Source organism: Carassius carassius, chromosome 16, assembly GCF_963082965.1.
Source record: "Carassius carassius chromosome 16, fCarCar2.1, whole genome shotgun sequence".
Lineage (NCBI taxonomy): Eukaryota > Metazoa > Chordata > Actinopteri > Cypriniformes > Cyprinidae > Carassius > Carassius carassius.
The window spans coordinates 4875063-4900416 of NC_081770.1; the positions used below are offsets into that span (position 1 = coordinate 4875063).

A 25354-nucleotide genomic window follows, 5' to 3' on the forward strand; every position below is an offset into this window, starting at 1 on the left:
AAATAACTTTGGTAGAAGTTGAAGTCATAGAATATTACTTGAGTAAAAGTCTTAAGGTATGTGATATTTTTTGTTCTTAACTACGAAAAGTATTATTTTTTTTTTAAATCTTAAATGTACTTAAATATTGAAAGAAAAAGTACAAGTAAATGCAAAATGGAAAAGAATATATATATATATATATATATACACATATAATGTTAATAAACATTTTGAGTAGTTTTAACTCTTTTTCCCTTTTGTATATTTGGGTGAGAATAAGAAGCACGTCATCCCGTACTTGGTGTCTTTCATTTCAACATAAGAAAACATTTCTGGGATCTGCATCTGAAATAGCATTTAGATGTATTTATAGAGTTTATGTATCTCAGAGGGGACATGGATGCATTTAAACGGCAGTAAAAAAAACGTTGAATACTGATATTTGTGCGGTTGTGCGCGCATTTGTGTGCAAACGTCTAACTTGCAAACGCCAGACCACTTATTCATCAAATCTGCTTTCCTGCAGTCCATGTTCTTCTGACTTCTGACTATTTTGTAGTGAGTAATGGATATGCTTCAGGGAAATGTATCGGAGTAAATGTATACATTTTAATTATGAAATGTAGCGGACTGAAAGTAAAAGTTGGCTGTATAATATAAAAACTCAAGTAAAGTACAGATACTACCAAAAAAATACTTAGTACTGTAATGAAGTAATATTACTTCATGACATTACACCACAGGAGCAAGCTTATTGGCTGCATATGCAACATGAACTGATCAGCTTGTGCCAAGTAGTTAACACTGTGGATATCATCAGTTTGGGTTAAGGACCAACAGCCTGCGCTATCTAGAGTTTCATGACAGAACTTGGTATATGAATTTTATTTATAGATATTTTTGTGTCATGTCTGTGATTTTCAGTTGCCATGTAGCTTAGAACAGCTGCATGAAATCGATTTGATTTTACTTTTCAGTTTTTATTAATTTGACAGATGCCTCACTTATTTTTGCTAAATTGGTGAGATTTTTATTTTTTCATGACACAAAATTTTCCTCATCCAATTGAAACAAAATACATTATATACATTGTACGCTATGAGGCCTATCATACACCCGGCACAATGCAACGCAAGTGTTATTTGCTAGTTTAAGCCTGGTGCAGTTTTCATTTTCACGTCCAGCACCACATTGTTAAAATAGCAAATGCACTTGCACCCATCTTTTCGCCCATGGGCGCGCAGATCTGAAAACTAAGTGTGTTCAGTTGCTTTGTTGGCGCAATGCTTTTTTGAGGAAACTGAAAACGACTGCCCTTGACTAAAAAAAACTCTATGTCTATGGCGCAGTATTTTATTTGTTAATTAAAGGGTACGTTAGTAATACGCATCTATAGTTGGGGCACATTGCGTGTACACTCTGCTTATTACACACACATGGATGTGCAGCAGCACATAAACATTTTTAAATATCAAAAATAAAAGGATTCCTCTGGGGAAGCCTTTAGTCTTTCCTCTTGCAAATTCGGCTGTGTAAATAGCGAATCGGCCATTGTGCAAGCACACTGGATTTTAAAGGGCATTATTATTTTTTTGAGACATCTGAAGTATCAATGTAGAACAGAAAAAGATTGTTTCAACGTTTGAGAAATGTTATCAACAAATGGCATTTCCATCAGCCATTTCACTAAACATTTTGAATCCTCAGATGGAAACTTGGTTAGTTAGGATGATGACGGTGATGAATATTATAAACATAAACAAAGATGTGTTTCTCACAGGCTGATTTCATCAGCAGTTGGTAGCAGCTCAGTTCTGTCCTCTTCTGTCTCTCTTTCAGTCTTGATATTTGACCTTTTAACGTCGTCATAAACGTGTCTCATTTTCACTCTATTAAGTCGCACTCTTCTTCATTTTCCTCCTCTTGTTTTCTCTCCTCTTCCTCTCTCTGCCTCCTCTTTGTCCAAACGGCTACATCATTGAAAGCTCCAGCAGCCGCAGCAGATCCAACAATGGCTCCAACAGCAGCTGTAACACCAGGAACTCCAGCAAGAGCAGCACCAACAATGGCAGCAACAACAGCTCCAGCACAGACAGCAGTCGCAATTAAAACACTGCGAAAAGAATTCACTTGTGGTTTTCTCCTCTCTTCTTCTCTCTGTCTCAACTCCTCATCTCGCAGTGTCCTCTCTATTTCCTCTTGTTTAAATCTGTGAGCATCTTCGTACATCTGACTTCTGTAGTGTCCTCCTCCATTCTGTTCTATCATTGTGTTAGACTTCTTCTGTAGATCATAGACCTGTTTTCTGTTATTCTGATCTTTATTGTTGAAGACGTGATATCTGCCTCCACACTGATCAACTAAACGTCTTAATGCATTGTTTTTCTCAATGGCTTTCTCCATGGATTCTCCTCTCAGCAGATCTCCGTGAGTGAAGAGAATGATGGAGTATTTTAACACTCCCTCTCCAAACATCGTTTCAATCATCTGAGGAATCTTCTGCTCCTGTTCAGTGATTTTCATATTCACATTAAACACAATGAGAAAAGCGTGTGGTCCAGGACTGGATAAATACACACTCCTGGCTATCTCTGTCATTAACTGCTTTGGATTCATCTCTGTGCCAAAGAATGGAGGAGTATCAACTACAGACACTTTCCTTCCTGAAACTGTGGCGCTCTTCTCTGTACATTCACGGGTTACTGCATTTGAGCCACGTGTAGATTTGAACACGTTCTGTCCCAGTATTGTGTTTCCAGCTGCACTCTTGCCGACACCTCTTCTACCCAGCAGCACAATCCTTCTGAATGACTGACTGTCAGCAGAGATGTCTTGGATATTGACTGGAATACTTTGCCAAGGATTTTTGGAAACTGTATGAAAAAAATAAATAAAACAGATTATAAACATTAATGTATTTCACTTTGGAATGTATGTCTTTGCGTAATAGACCTTTATCACAGTCTGCGTGTCATCACATCCGGCTCCGATTAGTAGTGTAAAGGAATTTCTTCATGCATCATGGACAGGCACCAGAACATTTAACTAGTTGCTTCAAAACATCCATATTTTATATATATGACAGATAAATGGAGTTTGGTGTCTATAGAATATGCATGTGCTAAATTTGACAAAAAAAATATATTGCTACAATTCCCTGCTATAGGCACTGCCATTAATAGAGACGTTATTGTTATTTATTTTTATGCTACTATTTGAAAGCAGAAGTATGATAAAGGCCTATTACTACTTTAACATACTACAGTTTCTATAGAGTAATTAGCTGTGTATGCAGATAAAAGAGGCAATATCACTAATGCTTAAACAACTTTTGTTTGTTGTATCTTTACATATTTCTTTATGTTTCGACCACTCTTTTTATTGAGGCTAAAACATTTCTTAAACGTTATCATACTGGGAAACCTGTGGATACTGTCAGAAAGAGGATGAAATATTATTTTATTATTATTTTTAGTCTAATCCCTCCTTGCCTTATGTGAACCCTCCCTCAGATTTAGGTATAATAGACTCACATCTCTGTAAGGCCCTCTGGAAAACTTTAGTTATCAGAGATTTCACTTGGTCACTTGGAACTTTTGTCTTGTTGTTGAACATGTGGAATCTGCCCTCATATTTCTGAGTAAGATTCTTCAAGAATTCTGTCTCATTAATGACTTTATTAATGGTCTTGTTTTCTTTATCCAGCTGATCTACTCTGGTGACGAGAATCCAGGTGTTTTCAATGCGTTTTTCTTCTAGCAGCTCCTCAATCTTTTCCACGATTTTCTGGTCTTCTTCAGTGAATCTGTCTCCTTGGAAAACCAGCAGAAACACACACAGGCCTGATATACAGTTCTGGAGGACCTCTTTATATTGCCCAAGTTCTTCCTCACTCTCTGTACCAGAAAATCCTGGTGTGTCATAAACAATGACTGCAAATCCACAAACTTCACCATCTTCTGCAGCAATTTCTCGAGTGACAGATTTGTAGCTTTTCACTGAACTAAAAGCTTCTCGTCCCAGTATTGGGATTTCCCGTTGAACTTTTTCCAGCTCCTGTTCTTCCCAGCATAACCAAATGTAAGCACACTTTTGGCATTAAGTGTGTTCCCCCTGTTTTTATTCCACCACCTAGGAATAAATAACATTAACATAATGTGAGACAAAATAGAACAGTTTAAGTGCATGTGTGTATTCTGCCCTACAAAGGCAAAATACCTTAACTCGCTAGAGTGTGAAACTGAGAAAAAAGACTTTAAAAGTTTTTAAAAAGCCAAATTAATTATAGGTAGTACACTGGAAATTTAACAATTAGATGTTTTGGTAATGAAAATTATCTACATTAAAAATTGTGAGCTCAAACTTGGTTTTCATCCCTCTTTTGTTGTTAAGGAACTATTTGCATTGTCTCCAAAATGTGAGAAGTCACACCACGGCAAAAGGCAGTAACTTCCACATTATCAGTATCTGGTTGCTGATCACTGTTTACAGAATCGTTAAAGTAAAACCTGTATAAAATCTAGTGATTATGGGCTGTCTCATATATTGCCTATAGCAATGTGACTGTATTAAGTTTTTTTAATTATTATAACAAGCAGACTAAAAGTTAAACATGAGTGGATACCAATTCATTTTCTATGCTCAGTAATGTAACAGAATGCTAGACATAGCATAATTGCTTTTTTATTGATTTGTATGAAATAGCCTAACCTAAAAGAACAGATTGATGTGAACACCAAAAAATGGGAATAATGCTAAGAATGCTTGTGGATTAAACATCTCTGGGTTAAGATTTTGCCTGTATGTATAACTCCATTGTTAAAAAGGCCCAACAAAGTTTGTACTTCCTTCGCCCGCTGAGGAAGTTTAACCTGCCTCTGGAGCTGCTGAAACAGTTCCACTCAGCTGTCATTGAGTCTGTCCTGTGTACTTTAATAACTGTCTGGTTTAGTTCAGCTACAAAATCGGACATCAGAAGACTACAGAGAATGGTTTGAACTGCCAAAAGGATTATTGGTGCTCCTCTGCCCACCCTTCAAGAACTGTATACATCCTGAGTGAGAAAAAGGGCTCAGAAAATCACTCCAAGTAACCCCCTTTTTGAACTTTCACCATCTGGCCGGCACTTCAGAGCCACAAATACCAGAACAGTCAGGCACAAGAACAGTTTCTTTCCCCAGGCAATCTACCTCATGTACAGTTAAAAGTTCCCCACTTATGCAATAAAAATGCGCAATATCCTTATATTTATTTGTTACCACTCCATCCTAGTATATCCCTGCACCAGCACCATCACTTCATATTGATATTAATATTGGCTAAAAAAAAGGCTAAAAAAAAAGGCAGGACAGCATAACTTAATTTGAGCGTTCCAAACAAAGTGAAAGAGTCGTAACTGGTGTTATACTGTGTTCTGCCTTGGTTTCTCCTGGGCTTTTCGAAGTTATGGTTGAGACGACCCATTATTTTCTCGGAAAAACAACAAAATTGACTCATGATAAACGATGTCTTGAATGTCCCAAAAATATAAATAACTAATTGGTAACACTTTAGAATACTGTTTCTTACTTACCACATAACTAATAAGGAATTATTGAAGAACTAAGAGGTGATTATTCATTAACACTTAACTCACTACTGTTAACTACTAAGGAAGATGTCTTAACTAATCAGTAAGTAATATAATTTTATGATTGTGTTAAGTAACAGTTAGCTAATCAGTAACTAATATATTCTGTGATACCTCCTGAAGAACTACTACTAATTATCTACTAGTTAAGGTTCAAGAAAAATAACTATGAAATAACTATCACTGAACAGTTATACGCAAAAAAATCACTATAATAATCAGGCTGTGTCCCACAAATCAAGTACTTGAGTAAAAGTACAGATACCCCAATAAAATATTACTCCAATAAAATTATAAGTAGGCCTATTAATTTTCAAAACTACTTGAGTAAAAGGACACGTACAAAGTACTACTACAGCAACTTTGTTAAAGTCCACTTATTAGCCTATAATGGAAATGAAATATGCATTTTGTTTGCTTCTAAATGTTTAACTTTTGATTATGAAATGTTTGTTAAATTAGTTAAAATGTGGGCAGTATACATGTTTAAATTGAATAAAATATGCTGTATTAAGAAATGTTCTCATTTGAAATAAACAGATGAGAGTATTTTACAAAGCTTATGATTACTTTTATAGGTTTTTTTTTGTCAAAATGATGTAGTTTATTATTATTTACTAATAGGTTCACTTTAGAATTCTGTAAGTCCTGCAAAATTATCTGATAATTCTTTATTAATTACTAATGGGTTCCCTATGTTTTCACTTTAGAATACTGTTTCAGATTCTAAGTAATTTCCTGAGAAATTATCTAATAATTCTTTATTAATTACTAATGGGTTCCCAACATTTTCACTTTAGAATAGGCCTAATGTTTCAGGTTCAAAATAAGTCCTGCAGAATTATTTTATAATTCTTTATTAATTACAAATTGGATGCCTGTATTTTCACTTTTCGTCAGGCTTTGCCTTACATACAGAAATTGAATTAATTATAATTAATGATAATGTGGTATATCGCAAGGCACTGGAGTCATGGTGGGGTTCCTATTGAAAGCTGATTTCTTACAAAACACACTCACAAAACAATTCACTACACAGGCAAAACCTCTATAAAATGTATTGCATTTATTAATATTGCATTTTCATACTACTACTACTATTGCTAATAACATTTATATGAAAGGGTCACAATTCAATGCAATTGTGTAAAACTGTTTATTAGTAGTTACTTCAAAGTTATTTTTCTTGAACCCTAACTAGTAGATAATTAATAGTAGTTCAGAATACATTAGTTATTGATTAGCTAACTGTTACTTAACATAATCATAAAATTATATTAAATACTGATTAATTAACACATCTTCCTTAGTAGTTAACAGTAGTGAGTTAAGTGTTAATGAATAATCACCTGTTAGTTCTTCAATAATTCCTTATTAGTTATGTAGTAAGTAAGAAACAGTATTCTAAAGTGTTACCAACTAATTTTTGACAAAAATCTAAGTTACGCTCTTTTGCCTTTGCAGTATTGACATCCCTCTCACCTGATCTTCCTAATTGATTCAGAACAGCACTACCAATTTATTTCAAACATAATAAAATATAGTTGCAAACTTCCACTAAATGTTAATAATAATATTAATTTAATATTCATATTACATAAACAGAAACTGTATGCAGTAGCTAAAAATAATATACATATTAAAAAAATCTTTTTACTATTTTCTTGTATTTTGTAATGTCACAGTTAACACTCCATTCGTACATAGCTCTGTGGAATATTTGATTCTGATTGGTATGTCGTCATGTGATAATGACTGTTAATGACTGTCATTTAAGATGCAGTATGTAAGATTTTTGCAGTAAAATATCCAATAAAAACTAGAACAGTTTTATATATTTTGATGACTTGTGTACTTACATTATCCCAAATGTTTCAAAGAATGTTTAAATCCTGAGAAATAAGCAATTTTAATTAATGACACGGACTATGTCCATAGAGTCATTGTGTCGCCTGCCAATGACGTCATAACCCCTTGATTTCAGGTTTTGTTTTGTAGAACATGGAAACTCCAAAAAAGCTTTAATATGCTATGCATTTTGTTTAGACAGGTGACGATCGCACAGAGTAGCATAATAACAGAACTTTCAAATGTATCTAGTACAATAAAAACAGCGCTGCTTTACCCCACATACGCATGATCAGAAGGAGCGGAAGTGGTCGACTGTGGCATGATAAAAGCTCTCTTTGTCTTTTATTAGCAATTGCTTCAGCAGCCTCGTTTCACTTCGACGGTTTTCCGCCTCACCCTTCTTCATACTACGACTTTAATAAATCTTTAATACATTAGCTCATCCATGAACATGATTTCTGCCCGAGTCCCGTTGGATTGCTTTGGCTGTGGGGATGAAGACTCCATTGATTCCATGGTGTCATCTAACTACGCATTTGTTTGTTTTGAATACACGCCCTCTAGCGGTAATAATTACATATTGCACCTTTAATATCCAAAATTGTTTATGGCAAAACTGTAAGTTATCCCTTAAATATACATCTCTTTAAATATTCCTCTTATTGACTTGGAACTGCATCTTGACTCTAACTAGATGTTAGGATTGGGTAGGTACCGGGCAGGCAAAGAGCAGGCAATGGAGCAGATCCAAATGCAGCAGTTTATTCAAAGGCTTAATCCAAGTCATTGAACTACCAAAGTGATGATTTGATCTTATTATTATAAAATAAATGACACAGAACCGCACACTACACATTTTATTTAATTTTTTTTTTTTTTACAAAATGTGTGTCACATCTCTCTGATTGCTGAGATTATCATTAAATTGTCTCCTTGCTGGCATAGCAGGGATTTCTATTTTGGCATAAGGCTGGCATATTCTATTTTGGCATATATCTGTAGAAGCCTGCTCATTCAGCTAGAACAGGGGTAGGCAAGTTCGGTCCTAGAGAGCACCTGTCCTGCAAAATTTAGCTCCAACCCCCCCAAAAAAATAAATAAACAAACCCTGTAGCCTTTGTAATGCTGAAGAACTTTATGAGCTTGTTCAGGTGTGTTTGATTAGCATTGGAGCTGAACTCTGCAGGACTTTATCTCTTTAGGACCGAACTCGCCTACCCCTGGGCTAGAAGGACCATGGGCAAAAATATGGTGCAAGAAACCCTTTCTCTCTGGTCTGGAAGGGAGCTTTGTCCGGTTAAAATGATGACATCTCAAACCAGGAGTTGTTCTAACTATTATGGTTTACTGAGCAAATTAAACAGAATTATAATCTATCCTGTCAGCAAATCATTGCTTCATTCTCTCAGCATGTCATGTCCCAGTCGTCAAACCCCTCCTATTATATGAGAACTCAACAACGGAATAGACTAGAAAGTTCACCAATGTAGTAAGCTAGAAAGTTCACTAGTACAACTAACCTGAATATTGACTATAACAGTAACCTCTAAATAACAATGGAATACAAACAGACTTCTAATAAAACTAGGCCTTTTTACTAATTTTTATTTAAAGAAGAAACTTTTAGCATGCTAATTTAGGTTTTGATGTTTATCAAACCTTACCTTTTTCTTGTAGCTTTCTCCTCTCTTCTGCTCTCAGTCTCTGCTCTTCTTCCTCTTGTCTGAATCTGTGAGCATCTTCAAACATCTGATTACTGTAGTGTCCTCCTCCATTCTGCTCTATCATTTTGTCAATCTTCTGCAGTAGATCGTACACCTGATCTCTGTTATTCCCATCTATATTTTTGAAGACGTGATATCTGCCTCCACACTGATCAACTAGATCTCTTAATTTACAGTTCTGCTTAATGAAGCTCTCTATGGGTTTATCTATCCGGTCTCCATGAGTGAAGAGAATGATGGAGTATTTTAACACTCCCTCACCAAACATCGTCTCAATCTTCTTAGGAATCTGCTGCTCCATTTCAGTGAATCTCATAATCACAGGAAACACGATGAGAAAAGCATGTGGTCCAGGACTCAATAAATAAGCACATCTCTCTACCTCTATGGTTAACTCTTCAGTTTTTATCTGTTTGTGAAAGAATCCAGGAGTATCAACAACAGACACAGATCTGCCTGAAACAATGGTGTGTTTCTCTGAGGATTTACGGGTTACTGATCTCTTCCCCCTCTCAGATCTGAACTCTCTCTGTCGCAGTATTGTGTTTCCAGCTGCACTTTTCCCAGCACCACTTTTACCCAGAAGAACAATCCGTCTGGTTGAGTGACTGTAGACAGGAATTCCTTGCAGTGGTTTGTTTGCCACTGAAAGAAAAGGACAAAAAGATCACGCAGTCACTTATTTGACTTCAACGTGTATTTAACATGCTTTGCTAACTTACTATAAAACTAACTTCAGCTAACACAGAGGAAATAATGGGGATAATATGTCCCATAGCTTGCCTACTATTCTGTTCCGCACTCAAAATTATGTACTTTTTCTTCACAAAAATGCCAGTATGGGGCAATGATCATTTCAGCCCAACTTCATTAATATATGTTTGCAATGTGTTAACTATATAAATGCAATAATTTTATGTTAAACAAAAAATGAGAAAGCAGAATGCTCTAAAATTGCTCTTGTGCTACTTCGATGGCAGACATAACAGTGACATGGCACTGGCGCTGTCTCATGTTAACACAATTACTCACTGACATGCACTGCTTCAAATCAGATGGCAGTTATTCAGTGCTGTGTTGCATCAAGTTGAAACACAACTAATGTTGTAACTCCAATATGCATATAATGAACAGAAGGTTATAAAGTTTTGGTCATAGTTAATAGGTAATAGTTATATTTACAATTATCTTTCTTGGTGTGAACAGCCCTTGAAGAATCTTGATATCCATTACGGCATTAAAACAGTTTAGTACAATTTGATGGATTTATTCAAAAGTTCCTCTACAGACCATTAAAGTTTCTGGTTTAATGCATAAATAATAATAACAATTAATGTTATATTCAATTTAATAATTATAATAATATTCATTAAAAAAATTTTTTTAGATGAACTGATAGAAAAATAATTACCTTAAGGCAGTTAATTTGATCTTTGGCTCATTGTCTCACCTGGTCTTGATTCATCAGGAATCTTCAGGTGATGGCCTCCGTTCTCCTCCAACATCTTCTCGATGCTCTCCAGAAGTTTTTGCACCTCTGATTGATCTCCATTCTTCTGTAGATGATGGTGTGGACATCTGCAGGTCTGCTGGAGAGACTCAACGTCTTCATCGCTTGCATACTCCTGCTCCTCATGCATGAAGACAATAATCACATACTCAGATGCACTGGCACCGAAAACGATGTTAATGAGCTTGAGAGCGTCTTTCTCCAGATCTGTAAATGTTCCAGGCTTAAGGACCAGAAGTAGTGCATGAGGTCCAGGATAAGCCAAATCAAATAATGTTCCCATATCTTGCTCCTTAGGACAGTGAATGGGATCAAGCAGGTCAGGAGTGTTGATCACCATTACACATCTCTCCAGCACCATCCCATCATGCCACTCAAATGAATTCAAGTGGGACGGCGACTCTGAGAACACCTTCGCTCCCAGTATTATGTTCCCACAGAAGCCTTTAACATCTGCATATGACCCCAGCAAAACTATTCTCAGCTCTTCTTTGCCCAGAGACACTGAAATAACATAAACAGGTTTTGTGTAAGTTGACTGTAATGTTACAGTTCCTAGGGGTTTATTGATGCACAAAAAATGACATTTTAGTACTGTACATTACTTTTTTTCTTATTAAATGATGGTTTACTCAAAAATCTTGTCTATCTTAGAATAAAAGAAAAGTATGTTATAATATTGCAGTATTGTATTTTGGGGAGGAGATTTGAAGTGCTTACATTTTTGGATGCAAATGTTAGCAAAATATTGTGGGATATAATTTGAATTACTGCACTGCCATCATACACTGTAAACCCTAATGTTGTCTTGACTTAAAAAATCAAGTAATGTTGACTAAACATTACTTAAAATTTTGCGTTTTGGCCCTGCCACTTAAAAATATGAGTTAATTTAACTAATTAACCTTCAAAATGCATAAACTTAAGATTTTAAGTGTTGTGAGCTCAAAATCATGAGTAATCCTTTGGAAAAACTCAACGTCACTCTGTTCTTCCTTTAATGTGATTGGCCATGGGAGGAATTCTGCCTAGCAACAAGAGAACAAAAGCACTGATTGGTGGATTACAAAATTCGTCCTTTTGGTCTGTTTGGTTTGCTGAACTACATTTCAAGATGACGTTTTTTTTTAGTGTATTATGTTAGGTGAGTAAAGTTATGTAGATATAAAGTTGTTTTGCATGATTTCTACTAGTGAAATATGTTATCCTTGTGGTACGTGATTTTGATATGGTATGATTATTGAAACGACAACTTATAGTATTTGATGAAGTGGCCCAATCGTTTTCCTTTGAGAGAAAGAACATGGCAGCTAACGTTACTGCTTAACTCGTTAAACCAATACACTGGAAACCCTAATAAGTTGACTGAACTAAATTGATTGAGTAAACTCGTTGCCTCAATTTAATTGAGTAATGGAGTCTCCCAAAACTTACATATTTAAGTTTATTTAACTTGACGTTTTTGTAGAAAACCCTAATAAGTTGACTGAACTAAATTGATTGAGTAAACTCGTTGCCTCAATTTAATTGAGTAATGGAGTTTCCCAAAACTTACATATTTAAGTTTATTTAACTTGACGGTTTTGTAGATTGTACTTAAATCACTCAGTTCACCAAACTTGGTGCTTATTTAATGTACTTAAACGATTATGTTCACTTAACTTGGTATTAATTTCAAGTGTACTTATATATTTAAGTTAACTCAACATGTAAATTTAACAGAAAATTATGTTCTTATTTTTGACCGCACACTTTTTGCACACTGAAAACAAATAACAGCATATTTAAACTTTGACCTTTTGACAAAATGTCACAATATTTATGAAAATACAGTAAACCCTATACTGCACTGTAAAAAAAAAAGTTGTGTCAACTTAAAGAAATAAGGCAACTTATCGCTAGCGCTTTTTTGAGTAAACTTAACAAAAAATTACTATGTTAGCGTATTTTAACATCAACCTAATCCATTGGGCAAAGTTACGTCCAGTGGACATCTTTTTATGTCTTTGCAGACGTTGAAAAGATGTCCACTGAGGAGGCAGAATGTTTTATGATGTCTTTTTTTTAAATGTTTTTTATGTCTTCTGTACGTCCGATATAGACGTTCACAGATCCTCCTTACAAGGTTCTGTGACTTTATTTCTGTCAGACATCTAGAGAAGCTCTTATTAAGAATTAACAGAGGTTTAAATGTTGATACTTTATACATTTGAAGTCACCATTGTGGTGGAAAGTGTTTAGTTGGGATCTTGGTCCAGTTACTTCTTGTGTAAGCTTGTCTTTTGCTGCTGTAACAGTGTATTTTAAAACACTGTTTTTGTGGTGAAGAAAGACAAACTTAAATGAGCTCAGGTGTCATCAGCTCTTTGTTGGTGTTAGCTTGTCTCTTGCTGCTGTAACTTGTGTGTTGAAAAACACTGTTATTGTGGCAATGAGAGTTGAGATCAGACATGCACATCTTGCTTGTAATGGTGACAAGTTAAAATAAATCTAGATGTCTGTGTGTGAGTACTTGATTCTTTTACTCAAAATATTTCAAATGCATTCATTTTGTCCATCTTCAAAATAAGTATTTTGCTCTTGGTGCCTGTTAAAAATATCAAACAAAACTTCTTTTATGATCTCAAATACGTATTATGTGATGACTTTCTCATCAACAAAAAACATCTGATAACACCTGAGCTCATTTAAATTTGTCTTTTTTCACCACAAAAACAGCGTTTTAAAATACACCAACCCAGCAGCAACTGGTCCAAGATCCCAACTAAACCAAACACTTTTCACCACAATGGTGACTTCAAATGAATCAAGTATCAACATTTAAAACCTCAGAGTGATTTAGGTAGAGTCTACAAAAGTGTCAAGTTAAATAAACTTAAATATGTACGTTTTGGGAGACTCCATTACTCAATTAAATTGAGGCAACGAGTTTACTCAATCAATTTAGTTCAGTCAACTTATTAGGGTTTTCAGTGTAATCCACTCTGTCTATCTGATGCACATGCATGTGTTAGAACTAATTCAGTCAAGTCTGTTACGTTAATCGCTGCTGAGAAGAATGGTCAAAATCTTACCCATAAAGGTCAAATTCTGCATTCTTTATGAATTCAGTTACAAAACAATTGCTTGGTCAAGAAGCATTACAACATATTTTTGTGATTGTGAATGCTCATCGGCTCTTGCCTGCTTCGTCACAGATTGCGATGTGTCGTGTTTCAGTCACTGTACATTTGAAATCGGAAATGCGCACCTTTACTTAAAGAAGCCAATTAATATTTTCATCAATTAATCACTTATATTTTGCTCTGCACATCATACAAAATGTTTAATATACCGTCAGAAAGTATCGCGACTGCATCACATCGTCATTTGAACTTCTTTTGGTACTGCTTCTGATATTTTTACAATAAATAAATTAATTTGACTATGCTTCTCTGCCTGTTATGCTTTTCTTCATAACTGTACGTAGATTTAAGAAATGTTTATGGGTAGGTTTAGTGGTAGAAGTAGGATTATCGGTTCAAAGTATTGTTTTAATGCTATATTGTTACTAAAACGGTCATTTTCCTACACATTTATGATGGTACATTTTATTCTTTTAATATTCTGCATAAAATGGGTATGTTTAGGTTTGGGGGAGAGTTAAGGAATCTTACATTTATGTACATAACGGTAAAAGGAAAATGACGCAATACAATACATTCACATTGAACGTTTCAGCATCTATCCAAACGTACAATAAAGTACATTTTGTGTCTTTGAGAGTTACATATTAATAACTATGTATATAATAACAATGAGACACACACCTGGAGCAGTGCAGCAGTTGGGGGTTGGGTGCCTTGCTAAAGGGCACCTCAGGTGGCTGTTCATTCACTGCCCTCACCTACATTTCCTGCTGATACTGAGACTCTAACCCTGACCTTCGGGTTACAAGTCAGACTCTTTAACCATTGGGCTACGACTGCTCAAGGGTAGAGTAGGGCACACCAGATAGCATTATGATTTAGTGTGAACTGCTTCATATGAAGCACATCTTGCACTCAATACATATTGGATCATGCACTTACTTATCCAATATCAACTCAATTTTTGTATATTATTTTTCAGATTTGCTTGCAACATTAAAGTATGTTGATATAAATAATATTGTCGCATTCTAAGGAGGAAGCTCATAGTTTACAATTACATTCCACACACAAGTCCCATATGTGCATTGGTCAAAACAATACTTTTTTTTCTTTCGGTACATATATGTACCAAATATGTGTACCATTATGTGATACGTGATTTTCACAATCAGATCTAATTCACTGAATTTAAGGCAGTGCTTTAAGACACAAACACAGTAATGATTGAAGCTGGTAACATGACTACTGCATTTAGACTCATCTTAAAAGAAAGAAACTAAATATGCAGTACATGTTAGTGTTCCTGCACAGCAAAAAATCCAGAGTGAAATTAACTCTGCTGGGAGTACATTTGAGACCACACTCAAGAGTGTAAAAGTGTTAAAATAGGAGTGTTAAATTAACACTGAAGCAGAGTTAAAGTTAATGAGATAATTAAGTGATTAATTGAGGAATAATTGACCATTATTGACGAGACTTGATGTTAACATGCAGAATCAACAAAGATGAAAATCACTATTTTTATGTACCCATTATAGTGGTCAGTGTTTGCTTTAGTTGGGCTCTTGAGCCTTCTTTTCTTAAAGTCAGATTTTTCAGCAAACTCAATTAAAGCCTAAGCAGATTTGATTGACCTCATTGATTATAACAACCCTGTGATTGTACAGTACCTGGTAATTAAAAGGATTTCTTCAAAGTTGTTCTGATAATTAAAAAAAGCTTGTTTTAGGCACACACATATACATCAGAAATGAGTGTAGGAATCTCAACAACGGTGACAAACAGCATATTCAGAAAAACAGAACAACTCTAAACATTAGAAAACAAACTACTAAATGTAACATAAAAATCAATAATAGAATTGTAAGAATAAAGGAAATTACTGAAACAATTCAGCTAATAATTTATTCATGCCGCAATGCATCATGGGAGCCATGGAAGAATTTTGATAGGTGGCACCCAGAATGCACTGCAACATGCTTTTTTGATTTTCACCATTGTTGAGATTCACAGGTTGATCCTTGATGTTTGCATGTCTAACTGAAAGACTCTTTTGAAATATTTTTGAACTAACAACTTTTAAGAAATTCCTCAGATTGTATTAAAAATGCTGGAAATACTTTGTTGAAGAATCATAGGACTGCAATAATCAGCAATGTAACTTTAACTCAGTTATTCAGAAATAACAATAGTCTTTACTTGACCATCAGTTTTATAATTCAGTTATAACAGCCAGTTAAAAGCTGACTTTAACGTTTCAGGGGTCAAGAGCCCAACTAAAGCAAACACTGACCACTATAATGGTGACACCATTAAAATAGTGATTTTCGTCTTTGTTGATTCTGCAGGTTAATACCAGGTCTTGTCAATAATGGTCAATCATCCCTCAATTAATCACTTAATTATTTCATTAACTTTAACTCTGCTTCAGTGTTAATTTAACACTCCTATTTTAACACTTTCACACTCTTGAGTGTGGTCTCACATGTACTCCCAGCAGAGTTAATTTCACTCTGGATTTTTTGCTGTGTGTAGCTCAGTTGGTAGAGCATTGCATTATCAAGCGCATGGTTGGGGATTTGATTCCTCGGGAACACATGATAGGTAAAAATTGCTAGCCTGAATGCACTGTAAGTCACTTTGGATAAAAGCGTCTGCTAAATGAATGACCAAAGAACCCAGTTTTACAGTTAAACCCAGAGTATGTCTTATATAAATCTGCTTAGTCTCAACTCAGAAACAGGTTGAGCAAGTCTGTGTTCAAGTCCGTGTTTGGCATACATTCCATGCAACGTACGATGCTATCAGTGCAGTGTGATCTGATCCGATGTCTGCCTGTGTAATATCTATACAGCAGGTTAAAGTGCAGTGGCTTTTAATTGTATTCTTCTCTGGTTGATTAAACTTGATCACTCAGGTGATATAATGAGTGTCAACTCAAGAAACACTATTCACATATTATTCTGATAAATTATATATGTGATTTTTCTAAACTCCTAAATTGTGCATAAGACTTTAAAACTTTGCAGCAACCATTTTTTTCTCTTGCTCTTACAGCCTGACACAAATCTTTGACAAACCTCTGCTAGAAAAGTGATTTACGGTTGGATATAACGGCTGCTATGCTCTGTTTCTCTGATGTGATGACAGAGTCCCTATCCAGTACCCAAGAAGAAATGATATTGAAACCTTTGCATTAATGTAATACAATCACAAGGGACAAGACTATACAAGTTTGAACTGTTCAGGAATTTTCCCAAAACAGGTTACTTTAACACCAGATCTTACTTACTTTAAAGGCACAAAATGTAAGTTTTATTAGAATATCCACAAAAAAAAAAAAAAAAAAAAAAATTGCACAGTGTTATATATTTTGTATAATTGTGTACTTACCTCAAGTTACCAAGAATTAGTAAATTCTGAGAAATTCACAAATTTAAATAGTGCTCATCCCTAGCCATCATTACGGACCATGGTAAGCAGACTTTGGGACAAAAGGAGAAAAAAAAGATGATCAATAATCGGTGTGGAGTTTTTGAGATGCCGAGAGCTTCGCAACAAAAATAAACTTGAGAGAGACACTGTTCTTGCGTGTGCTTTATTAGACAGGTGATCAAATTTACACAAAACGATTCCATGTTATATAGCTCAAGACGATGAAATGTTAGAATATCATCATGATATTCTAATGTTGATCTAGCTTATCGCTTATAGTCAACATGGCCACCATAAGTTATGTGCTTTGGACAGGTTTGCTCCTGAACCGGACCGCCCACCCTGGCAGCACAGAGTTGGTTTGACTCGTCTCCTTGAGCCCCACACGACCCGAGTTTCAGCCCCTAGACCTGCATAGAGCTCTAGGAGCCTCTAGTGTCGATGTATTTGTATAATGCTTTCACAACACAGATAATTTCAGAACTGCATTAAAAAAGGGCTATACTGTTACGTTATCCTGCTTTAAAGGGATAGTTCACCCAAAAATGACCCCATGATTTGCTCCCCCTCAAGCCATTCTAGGTGTATATGCCATTCTTCTTTCAGACGAACACAATTGGTGTCATAATACAATTTATCCTGGCTCTTCCAAGCTTTATAATGATTCAAGATTCAAGATTTTTATTTGTCACATACATGGTTATATGGAGAGCATATGACCAGCAGTGAAATGTAAGTCAGATCCGCTCCATTGACAGTGCAATTATTAAAGAATACAAACACAAGGAAATGTTTTATAAATATGGTATGGAAAAATGTAAAAAAATAATAATAAAACAAAATGCTTATGAAATAAAATAAAATGCACAGGACAGTATACCGTAGACTTAATAAATATTAAGATGAGCAGGAATGTACAAGAGGAGAATGTGCAAACAGGTTGTACAGCGTATTTACATAGCAGCAATAGAGGTAAAAAAAAAAAAAGTAAATAAATAAAAAGTATAGAAATTGCTGTGTGCAAGTGACAATGTCAGTATATTAAGCAACTTACTGGTAATTAAGTGAAGTGATGTAGCAGTTAAGAGACTGAGTTTGAGTTTAGGAGCCTGATGGCCTGGGGGAAGAAACTCCTCCTAAGTCTTTCAGTTTTTGCCATCAGGCTATGAAAGCGCTTACTAGATGGCAGCAAAATGAAAAGACAGTTACCAGGGTGTTTAGAGTCCTTAATGATTTTAACGGCTCTGCTTTTGCAGTGTTTGATGTAGATGTCCTGCAAAGAGTGGAGAGCAGATCCTGAGATGTGCTCAGCTAAGCGCACAACTCTCTGCAGGGCATTGCAGGCTTTATGGCAGCCCATAGGAAAGAAATCAAAAGTAAGATCTCTTTAACCTCTCAAATATTTATCCTAGAGAGAAATTAGGTTACTTTAAGATTGAATGGAGATTTTTTGAGACAAAACTTTAACACACTCAAAATGGTCTCCTTTAAAGCTTTCAAAGAGATCTCTACAACATCACACACTGTGCTTAGATATTTCTCTTTATAACAGATACTGGATCTCTCACATGTGTCTCTTTTAATCATTATGCAGTCTTCCTTTGGTGTGTACACTCTACACTCTGTGGTCTCTAGAACAAAATAATTAATAAAAAAAAAAGACTATTTAAATCTTTTACTCCACATTTCTGCAGTTTATGGAGGATTTATTATATTTTTTAATGTATATAAATAAAAAATAATAGATGCATTTTACATAATTTTCTGGAAATTTTTTTTTTTTTTTAATTTTTATTATTCACTTTATATAAGACCCACATTTCTAACTTTCATTTATGAGGATGAGGGTATTTTGTTGTTTTAAAAATAAAACAAATATCACTTTCACCACTAGATGGCTGCAGAGCTCCACTGTTTGCTATTTCATGAAGGAAAGTTTTTTTTTTTTTTCAGTTGGATTCATATCTAAATATTCTCAAATCGTATTGTTGTAGACGTATGTAGACAGTGTTTTATTGCACAATGATTTAACAGAGGAAACCATAGCCTATATTTACATACATTCAAAAATGGCTTGTACAAGACAAAATGTTAATGCTAAACAAAGGATAAAAATAAAAATAAAAAATAAACAAAAAACACTGGTACACAAGTGTTACTTTTTTTATACTAAACATTTTGCACTTGTAAATCCTTTCTAGTGTTTTTGAAAATGTGGTGTATAATATGCTGTAGACTGAAGATGAGTTTAAACATTTCAACAAGTAGCCCTTGATATTCTGAAATGTTAATGCTATTTAAGTGATAGTTTAATTATTTATAATATTAGTAAAAGTTTAACGTTTCTCCTAAGATAAAACTGAAAGACAAACTTAAAGACAAAGCTGAGATCTCAATAAGACCTATAAGAGAATCACACTTAGTATCCTGAGCATAGATTAAACCTCTGTCAGATCTATAGTCTTGTGGGCAGTGCATCGTTGTGAAGGCATAACTGCACATCAGACAACGTGAGATCAAAACCCAGCTACAGGTACTTTCCTGCTTCTGTTCAGTTCTCACCTGTCCAATTGTTTCCTGTTTCTACTCATACTGCCCTGACCAAGGTGAAAAACCCCAGACCCGCTGTAAAGGAGTATTTCAATACAACATAAAGATATCCCATTGTCATTTTGGATTCCTTTCTTTCAGAAATTTCTCATGTTTCAGTTGTGTCTACTTTTAGACACCCGCCTTTTGGGGGGAAGTCATGTTTGGAGAGAGGTCATGGTCTAATGGTTATAAAGTTTGACTCCTAAACCTATGGTTGCAGGTTTGAGACTCAGGCCAGCAATACCGTGACTGAGGTGCCCTTGAGCAAGGCACTGAACCCCCAACTGCTCCCCTGGCGCCGCAGCATAAATGCCTGCCCACTGCTCTGGGTGTGTGTTCACTGCTCTGTGTGTGCACTTCGGATGGGTTAAATGCAGTGCACAAATTCTGAGTATGGGTCACCATACTTGGCTGTATGTCACTTCACTTTCACTATTATTTCTCCTAAGGATTTTTAGGAGAAACATCTGAGACACTGTTGAGACTAAAATGAGAAATACATGATAATCACAACTAAGTCTTATAGAAAGAGCAAACACTGAGTAATAAAATATTCCTGTAATGGAGTCTTGATAGAGATTGTAGCAAGACAATAAAGATATATTCTATGTTTCTCTCACAACATTCTTTGTTTTGACTGTTTATTTTTCAAATATTTCCCATATCTCATTTGTGTCTACTTCTATTTCTCCTAAGGAATTTTAGGAGAAACATTTGAAATGCTGTTGATACTAAAAGTGAGAGAAATATGAGAATCTCATCTAAGTCTCCTGAGCTTAGAATGCAACCACTGAGCAATCAACCCGGTATCACGCCAAAGCGTGTAGCATTCACGCTGGTCCACTCGAGGAAGCGTGTAAAGCCTGGTTTATACTCGACGCGTCCACAGGAGCGCGAAGGTGCGCGCGGCAAAAATGACGTCATTGCGGTGTGGGCGGTCCTGCGCGTTGGGTTCGCAAGACCCAATTTCGCCTGGCGGTGTGCGCGACATTTTTTGTAACAACGCGCGCGGCGCCGCATCCGAAGATGAACGACTTCGAAGCGACTTTGTCCGAGCTGGTTCGTCTGTACCAGCATATTTATGATCCCTCCATGCTGCATTAATAAACTTCTTTTATATTACTTTCAGCAATTAATAATACAAACTCAGTTACTGTGAACTAATATTAACAAACTATATTGTATTTTCATTAACATTGCCAAAGAATAAAAGGTAACGCATGTCTACAGTGGTCAACATTTGAAGTGGATCTGAAGTTTATCAAAGTTGTCCAAAGACAACAACAGGTATTGGTCATAATTCATGTATAACTTTGATGAAAGGTTTTGCTCCACTTCAAATGTTGCCTACTGTACACTAAATGACATTACATTTACGAGATGCTAAATATCAAAAGAGTTCTATGTATATCTTCTCAACATCATATTTTGTTCTCATTTCAAATCAGTGATTGGTCTATGAGCATATTGATACTGTTTATATAACAAGAATGAAAACACACCTTCTGCGTTACATTTTTTGTTTTATTACAAACGTTGTAATAACATATACAACAAACACAACAACTCTTCTTCAGCATTCAGCACGTCCAGAGCCAGAGGAGCCATGTTCTCAGTGTTGTTGTTCCGGCAAACTACTTCTTCGCCGCCGATTCCAGGTGGTTTAGAGGAGAATTACTCCGAGTCGCCCCCTGTCGGTTAAAAAAATAGTACAACGGCGAGCGCGTCAAGTATAAACGCCTCGTCCGTTTGCGGAGGTGCGCGCGCAGTCTGCGGAGACTCGCGCTGCGGAGCCAGGCGAAAGTATAAACAAGGCTTAAGTGTCACGCTTTGCCTCCTCTAGGCGTGAAAGTTACACGCATGTATGAAGGTGAAGTTACCAATAGAATACCAGCAGGGGCGATAATTTTCTCAAAGCCAACAACTCTACGGACCAAATATAAGCGATTTAGTGCATTCTCAAAAAATTCCCGCGCAAGGTAAGCGTATGATTGTTGTGTCGATATTAGGTCTTTATTGTAATTTTAGCAATATAACATCACCATATTAGGCTACAGACAGGTCAGTGCTTGGACGCAACCTCAGAACCAGCCGGTCACGGCCTGGCTGGGTCGTATTAACATATATATTTCTTTCTTAGAGTGCGGTCATTTAATAAATCTTGAATTAATAGCGTCTAGCAAACGTCATATTTGCCTGTGTGGACTGTAACGTTAAAGCTTTTTGCAATAATAACACAAAATAAATAAACAATATTATAGTATTATTAGTATTATGGTGTTCTGATTAAATAAAATAGTAACCTATTTTGCACTGCCGGTTTTTAGCGCTGTTCATAAAGCGCGGCAGTGAATGAATAATCACATTTTATTTATTCATTTATTATTATTTTTATTATTTTTTTAATTTTATTTTTTGCCTTGTAATCGAAATGCTATATAGTATTACAGTTTTTTATTTGCCCAGCGCATTTTCCCTGCTTCTTGATATGTTATGCGCACTTGCATTAAATTTACATCCTTTCTCTGTGTCCAGTGTATTTTCTGTTCTGGTATGCAGTCCTATTTATAAGTGTCATAAGCTTGCAGTAATTAGATAATTATTCTATGGGCTAAACGATATATATCAATCATTTCTATGAATTCTGATTAACTTTTCCATTTATGCAGTTTGCTTGCTAAATATTCATTATGCGATAACAGCATCACAATTACATTCTTTATTTTTTTGCAGTTTTGCATGTGACTAATCCAGGAAGCCTTGCTGCAAGAGAGTTAACTGTTTTTGTTTTCCTTTGTCCTACAGCTCCTGTTCTCACAAACCACCTTTTCCCTTGTATTACCTTCACCTAGTGAATCCATTTGCAAGAAAACCAACAACTCTTTTAAGAGCTTCTTCTATACTACTTGTAACGCACCCCCACCCCTCTCTCTCTCAAAACTTCACTGTCCTATGGTTCTTTATTTTTCTTTCACCTTACTCTCTTTCAGCCTGCCTTTTTGTTTTTCCTGACTTTCCCTATAGCCTCCCTACACCTCGTCCACAATCCTCCTTTTTGTCTATCCATTTTTTTGATCTTCCTTTGCAATATAGGATTGTTGAAATGTCTGCTCAGCAAAACAGAGGGAAAGCAGAGGATGCTATTTTCTTCGCAGACATGCTTCTTGCTCAAAAAAAGGTGAGTATATTTATTGAGACAGTGATCTTGCAGTTTTGGTGGTACTATTAAATAGTGGGAATTAGAGCACATAATTTCAGTGTTATCATACAATGCTCTCTTTCTGTCATGCAAGGCAAAGGAAGCCAAGGGCAAAGCAACATCCGCCTGTAATAAATTTAATGTCCGATGGGTGGAGAAAGATGCTGAAGGACGCCCACTGCTTAAAAGAAGCACAAGTGGAGAGACACGAAAACGAGCTTCAGCTACAGGTGGGCCATGTCTTCTGAGATTATTTGTGATTACCCCTACCACCCAATCTTTCTTAACAGAGTGTAACTGCACCTATTATATATTGATTTAAGCTTTGTAACTCAAAAGGATGTTCTTTTGAATAAGTTTGTCATTTAAATATTACATGTTAAACTGTGCCATCAGAATCACCCTATGGTATATCTTTTACTTATGTTATTGGCTTTATCTATTTTTAAATGTGTATTTGTTATCAAACTAAGACTGTTAACGCATCCTGAGATGTTAACTTCAGCACAACTACTGTAATGCTTAGAAAATCCAAAGGTATCAAATGGAAGTGAAGCAATCAGTGTCCCCACATGAACAAATACTACTACTATAGTAAAGTTTATTATACTTATACTGTATATATTATAGTATTCACAACACTTTTGCTACAGCTTACTGTAGTATTAACTATAGTGAACTGATAAACTGTAATAAATACTGTAGTATACTTTAGTTTTTAATTCATTAAACTGTAGTGTATTCTAGTATAATATAAACCTAGTACAGTATTTTGTTTATATTACTATAGTTGTTATATTACCACATTAACTATATAATTACCACACCAAATTAATTCAAGTGCTTTAATAATATATTATGGTTCAAAAAAACTTTAGTATGGTTCAAAAATTATTATTTACTATAAATGAATATAGTATAGTAGTATTTACTATAAATTAAAAAGTATTTTTTTTTTGATGTGGGGTATGTTCATACAAAATTTGATGCAAGGATTTTGTTCCCCATTGTTCTCATGTTCTTCTGTTAAGTGGATTGAAGAATAACCTCCATTTCACTTTATTGATCCATTAAACATGCAGTAAGAATATTCCAGTACTGTAAATTTTCTCTCACTTTTGTGGTAGTAAATTAAATGCTGCTAACATTTCCAGATTTTTGCAGATTATGAGGGGGAAAAAACTATGAAATTGTTATAAATGCTAAATAGTCACGTGTAGTATAGACTTAAGTCACTATACAAACACTGTATTACTGGGTTTCTCATCTCTGGTCCTTTAGCTCCAAACATGATCAAACACACCTGAATAAGATGAACAAGGTTTTCATGATTACTAGAGAGGTAAATGCAGGTTAATTTGATCAAGGTTGGAGCTAAACTTGGAGCCAGAGTTGAGATCCCCTGCTGTATTATGTTAATAAGACAAAAAAGTGTTATCTCTTTAATTTCTAACTAAATTTTTAGTAGTATCTGTAGTTGGCAGTGAGGATGCTACTACTTTTGAGTCAGCTACGGAGGTTCCCACAGTTACCCAATCAAACGGCTCTGAACATTTATTTGGTGTGTATTTTCCCTTTGCTGTTTGAGCATATGGGAACACAAAATCATATTTGTCTTGGTTGTTGGTCACCTCTTTGGTCACCGTTCTTCATCTCTGAGTTAGCTTGCAGTTGAATTTTGAAAAAGAAAAGTAATAAAGATCCTCCGACATCATTGGTGAATAATATGGCTATAGTCAAATTTAAACTCTCTGATAATGTTATGTTTGCATAAGGTTTAATGTACTGTACCAACATTTACATCTCCAGGTAAATATGCAAAATGGATAAAGGTATTTTCCATGTCATGCTGTTCAAATTTGCTTAAAGATAAATGTGCCCTAACTTACAGTGCATGATATGGAGAGCTCTCTCTGAATTCTTTGAGATCTAGTTTTGAATGTGGGAAATAGCATGTGCAAGTCTATTCATACTGAGATAAAAAAAGAGAGTAACAGAAAGAGAGTAAGAGTTTAATGAAGGGAAGAGGATATTATATATAACAGTCCATAGCTGTACGTAGCTGTGTAGAACATTCAGTGTTTTTAGAATATGTCTTTGTTTCAGTATGTCACTGGGTCTGTCAGCAGTGTATAGCTTGTGCACCTTGTGCATGTGCACGTCACATTTTCACAGAGATCACATTTCACATATCATGATTCCAAACTCTTACGATCTCTTTAATGCTGATTATATCACAAAAACATCGACCACATTGACATAGTTTCTATAAAATTACATATGAGGTGTGATCTAAATGAA

The 25354-nt window shown here is 35.4% G+C and overlaps 2 protein-coding genes across 2 annotated transcripts in view; both read right to left on the bottom strand.

Annotated features, from left to right (window-relative positions):
* The window catches only part of LOC132159484 (uncharacterized), a 280693-nt gene that overhangs the window by 124348 nt on the left and 130991 nt on the right, over positions 1-25354 (bottom strand). The gene's annotated exons all lie outside the window — the stretch shown is intronic.
* Positions 1578-4149, bottom strand: LOC132159485 (GTPase IMAP family member 9-like). Its single transcript, XM_059569008.1, has 2 exons — positions 3516-4149; positions 1578-2855 (listed from the first exon to the last, which is right to left on the bottom strand). Exons 1-2 carry the CDS (start codon positions 3595-3597, stop codon positions 1867-1869), a joined length of 1071 nt encoding a protein of 356 aa, XP_059424991.1. The 5' UTR covers positions 3598-4149; the 3' UTR covers positions 1578-1866.

Excerpts from the sequence above, each read along its gene's own strand:
- LOC132159485 (XM_059569008.1), bottom strand. The coding sequence starts at position 3,597 with ATGTTCAACAACAAGACAAAAGTTCCAAGTGACCAAGTGAAATCTCTG. Across the intron at positions 2,856-3,515 it reads CCAGAGGGCCTTACAGAGAT|TTTCCAAAAATCCTTGGCAA; the intron begins GTGAGTCTATTA and ends TTTTTCATACAG.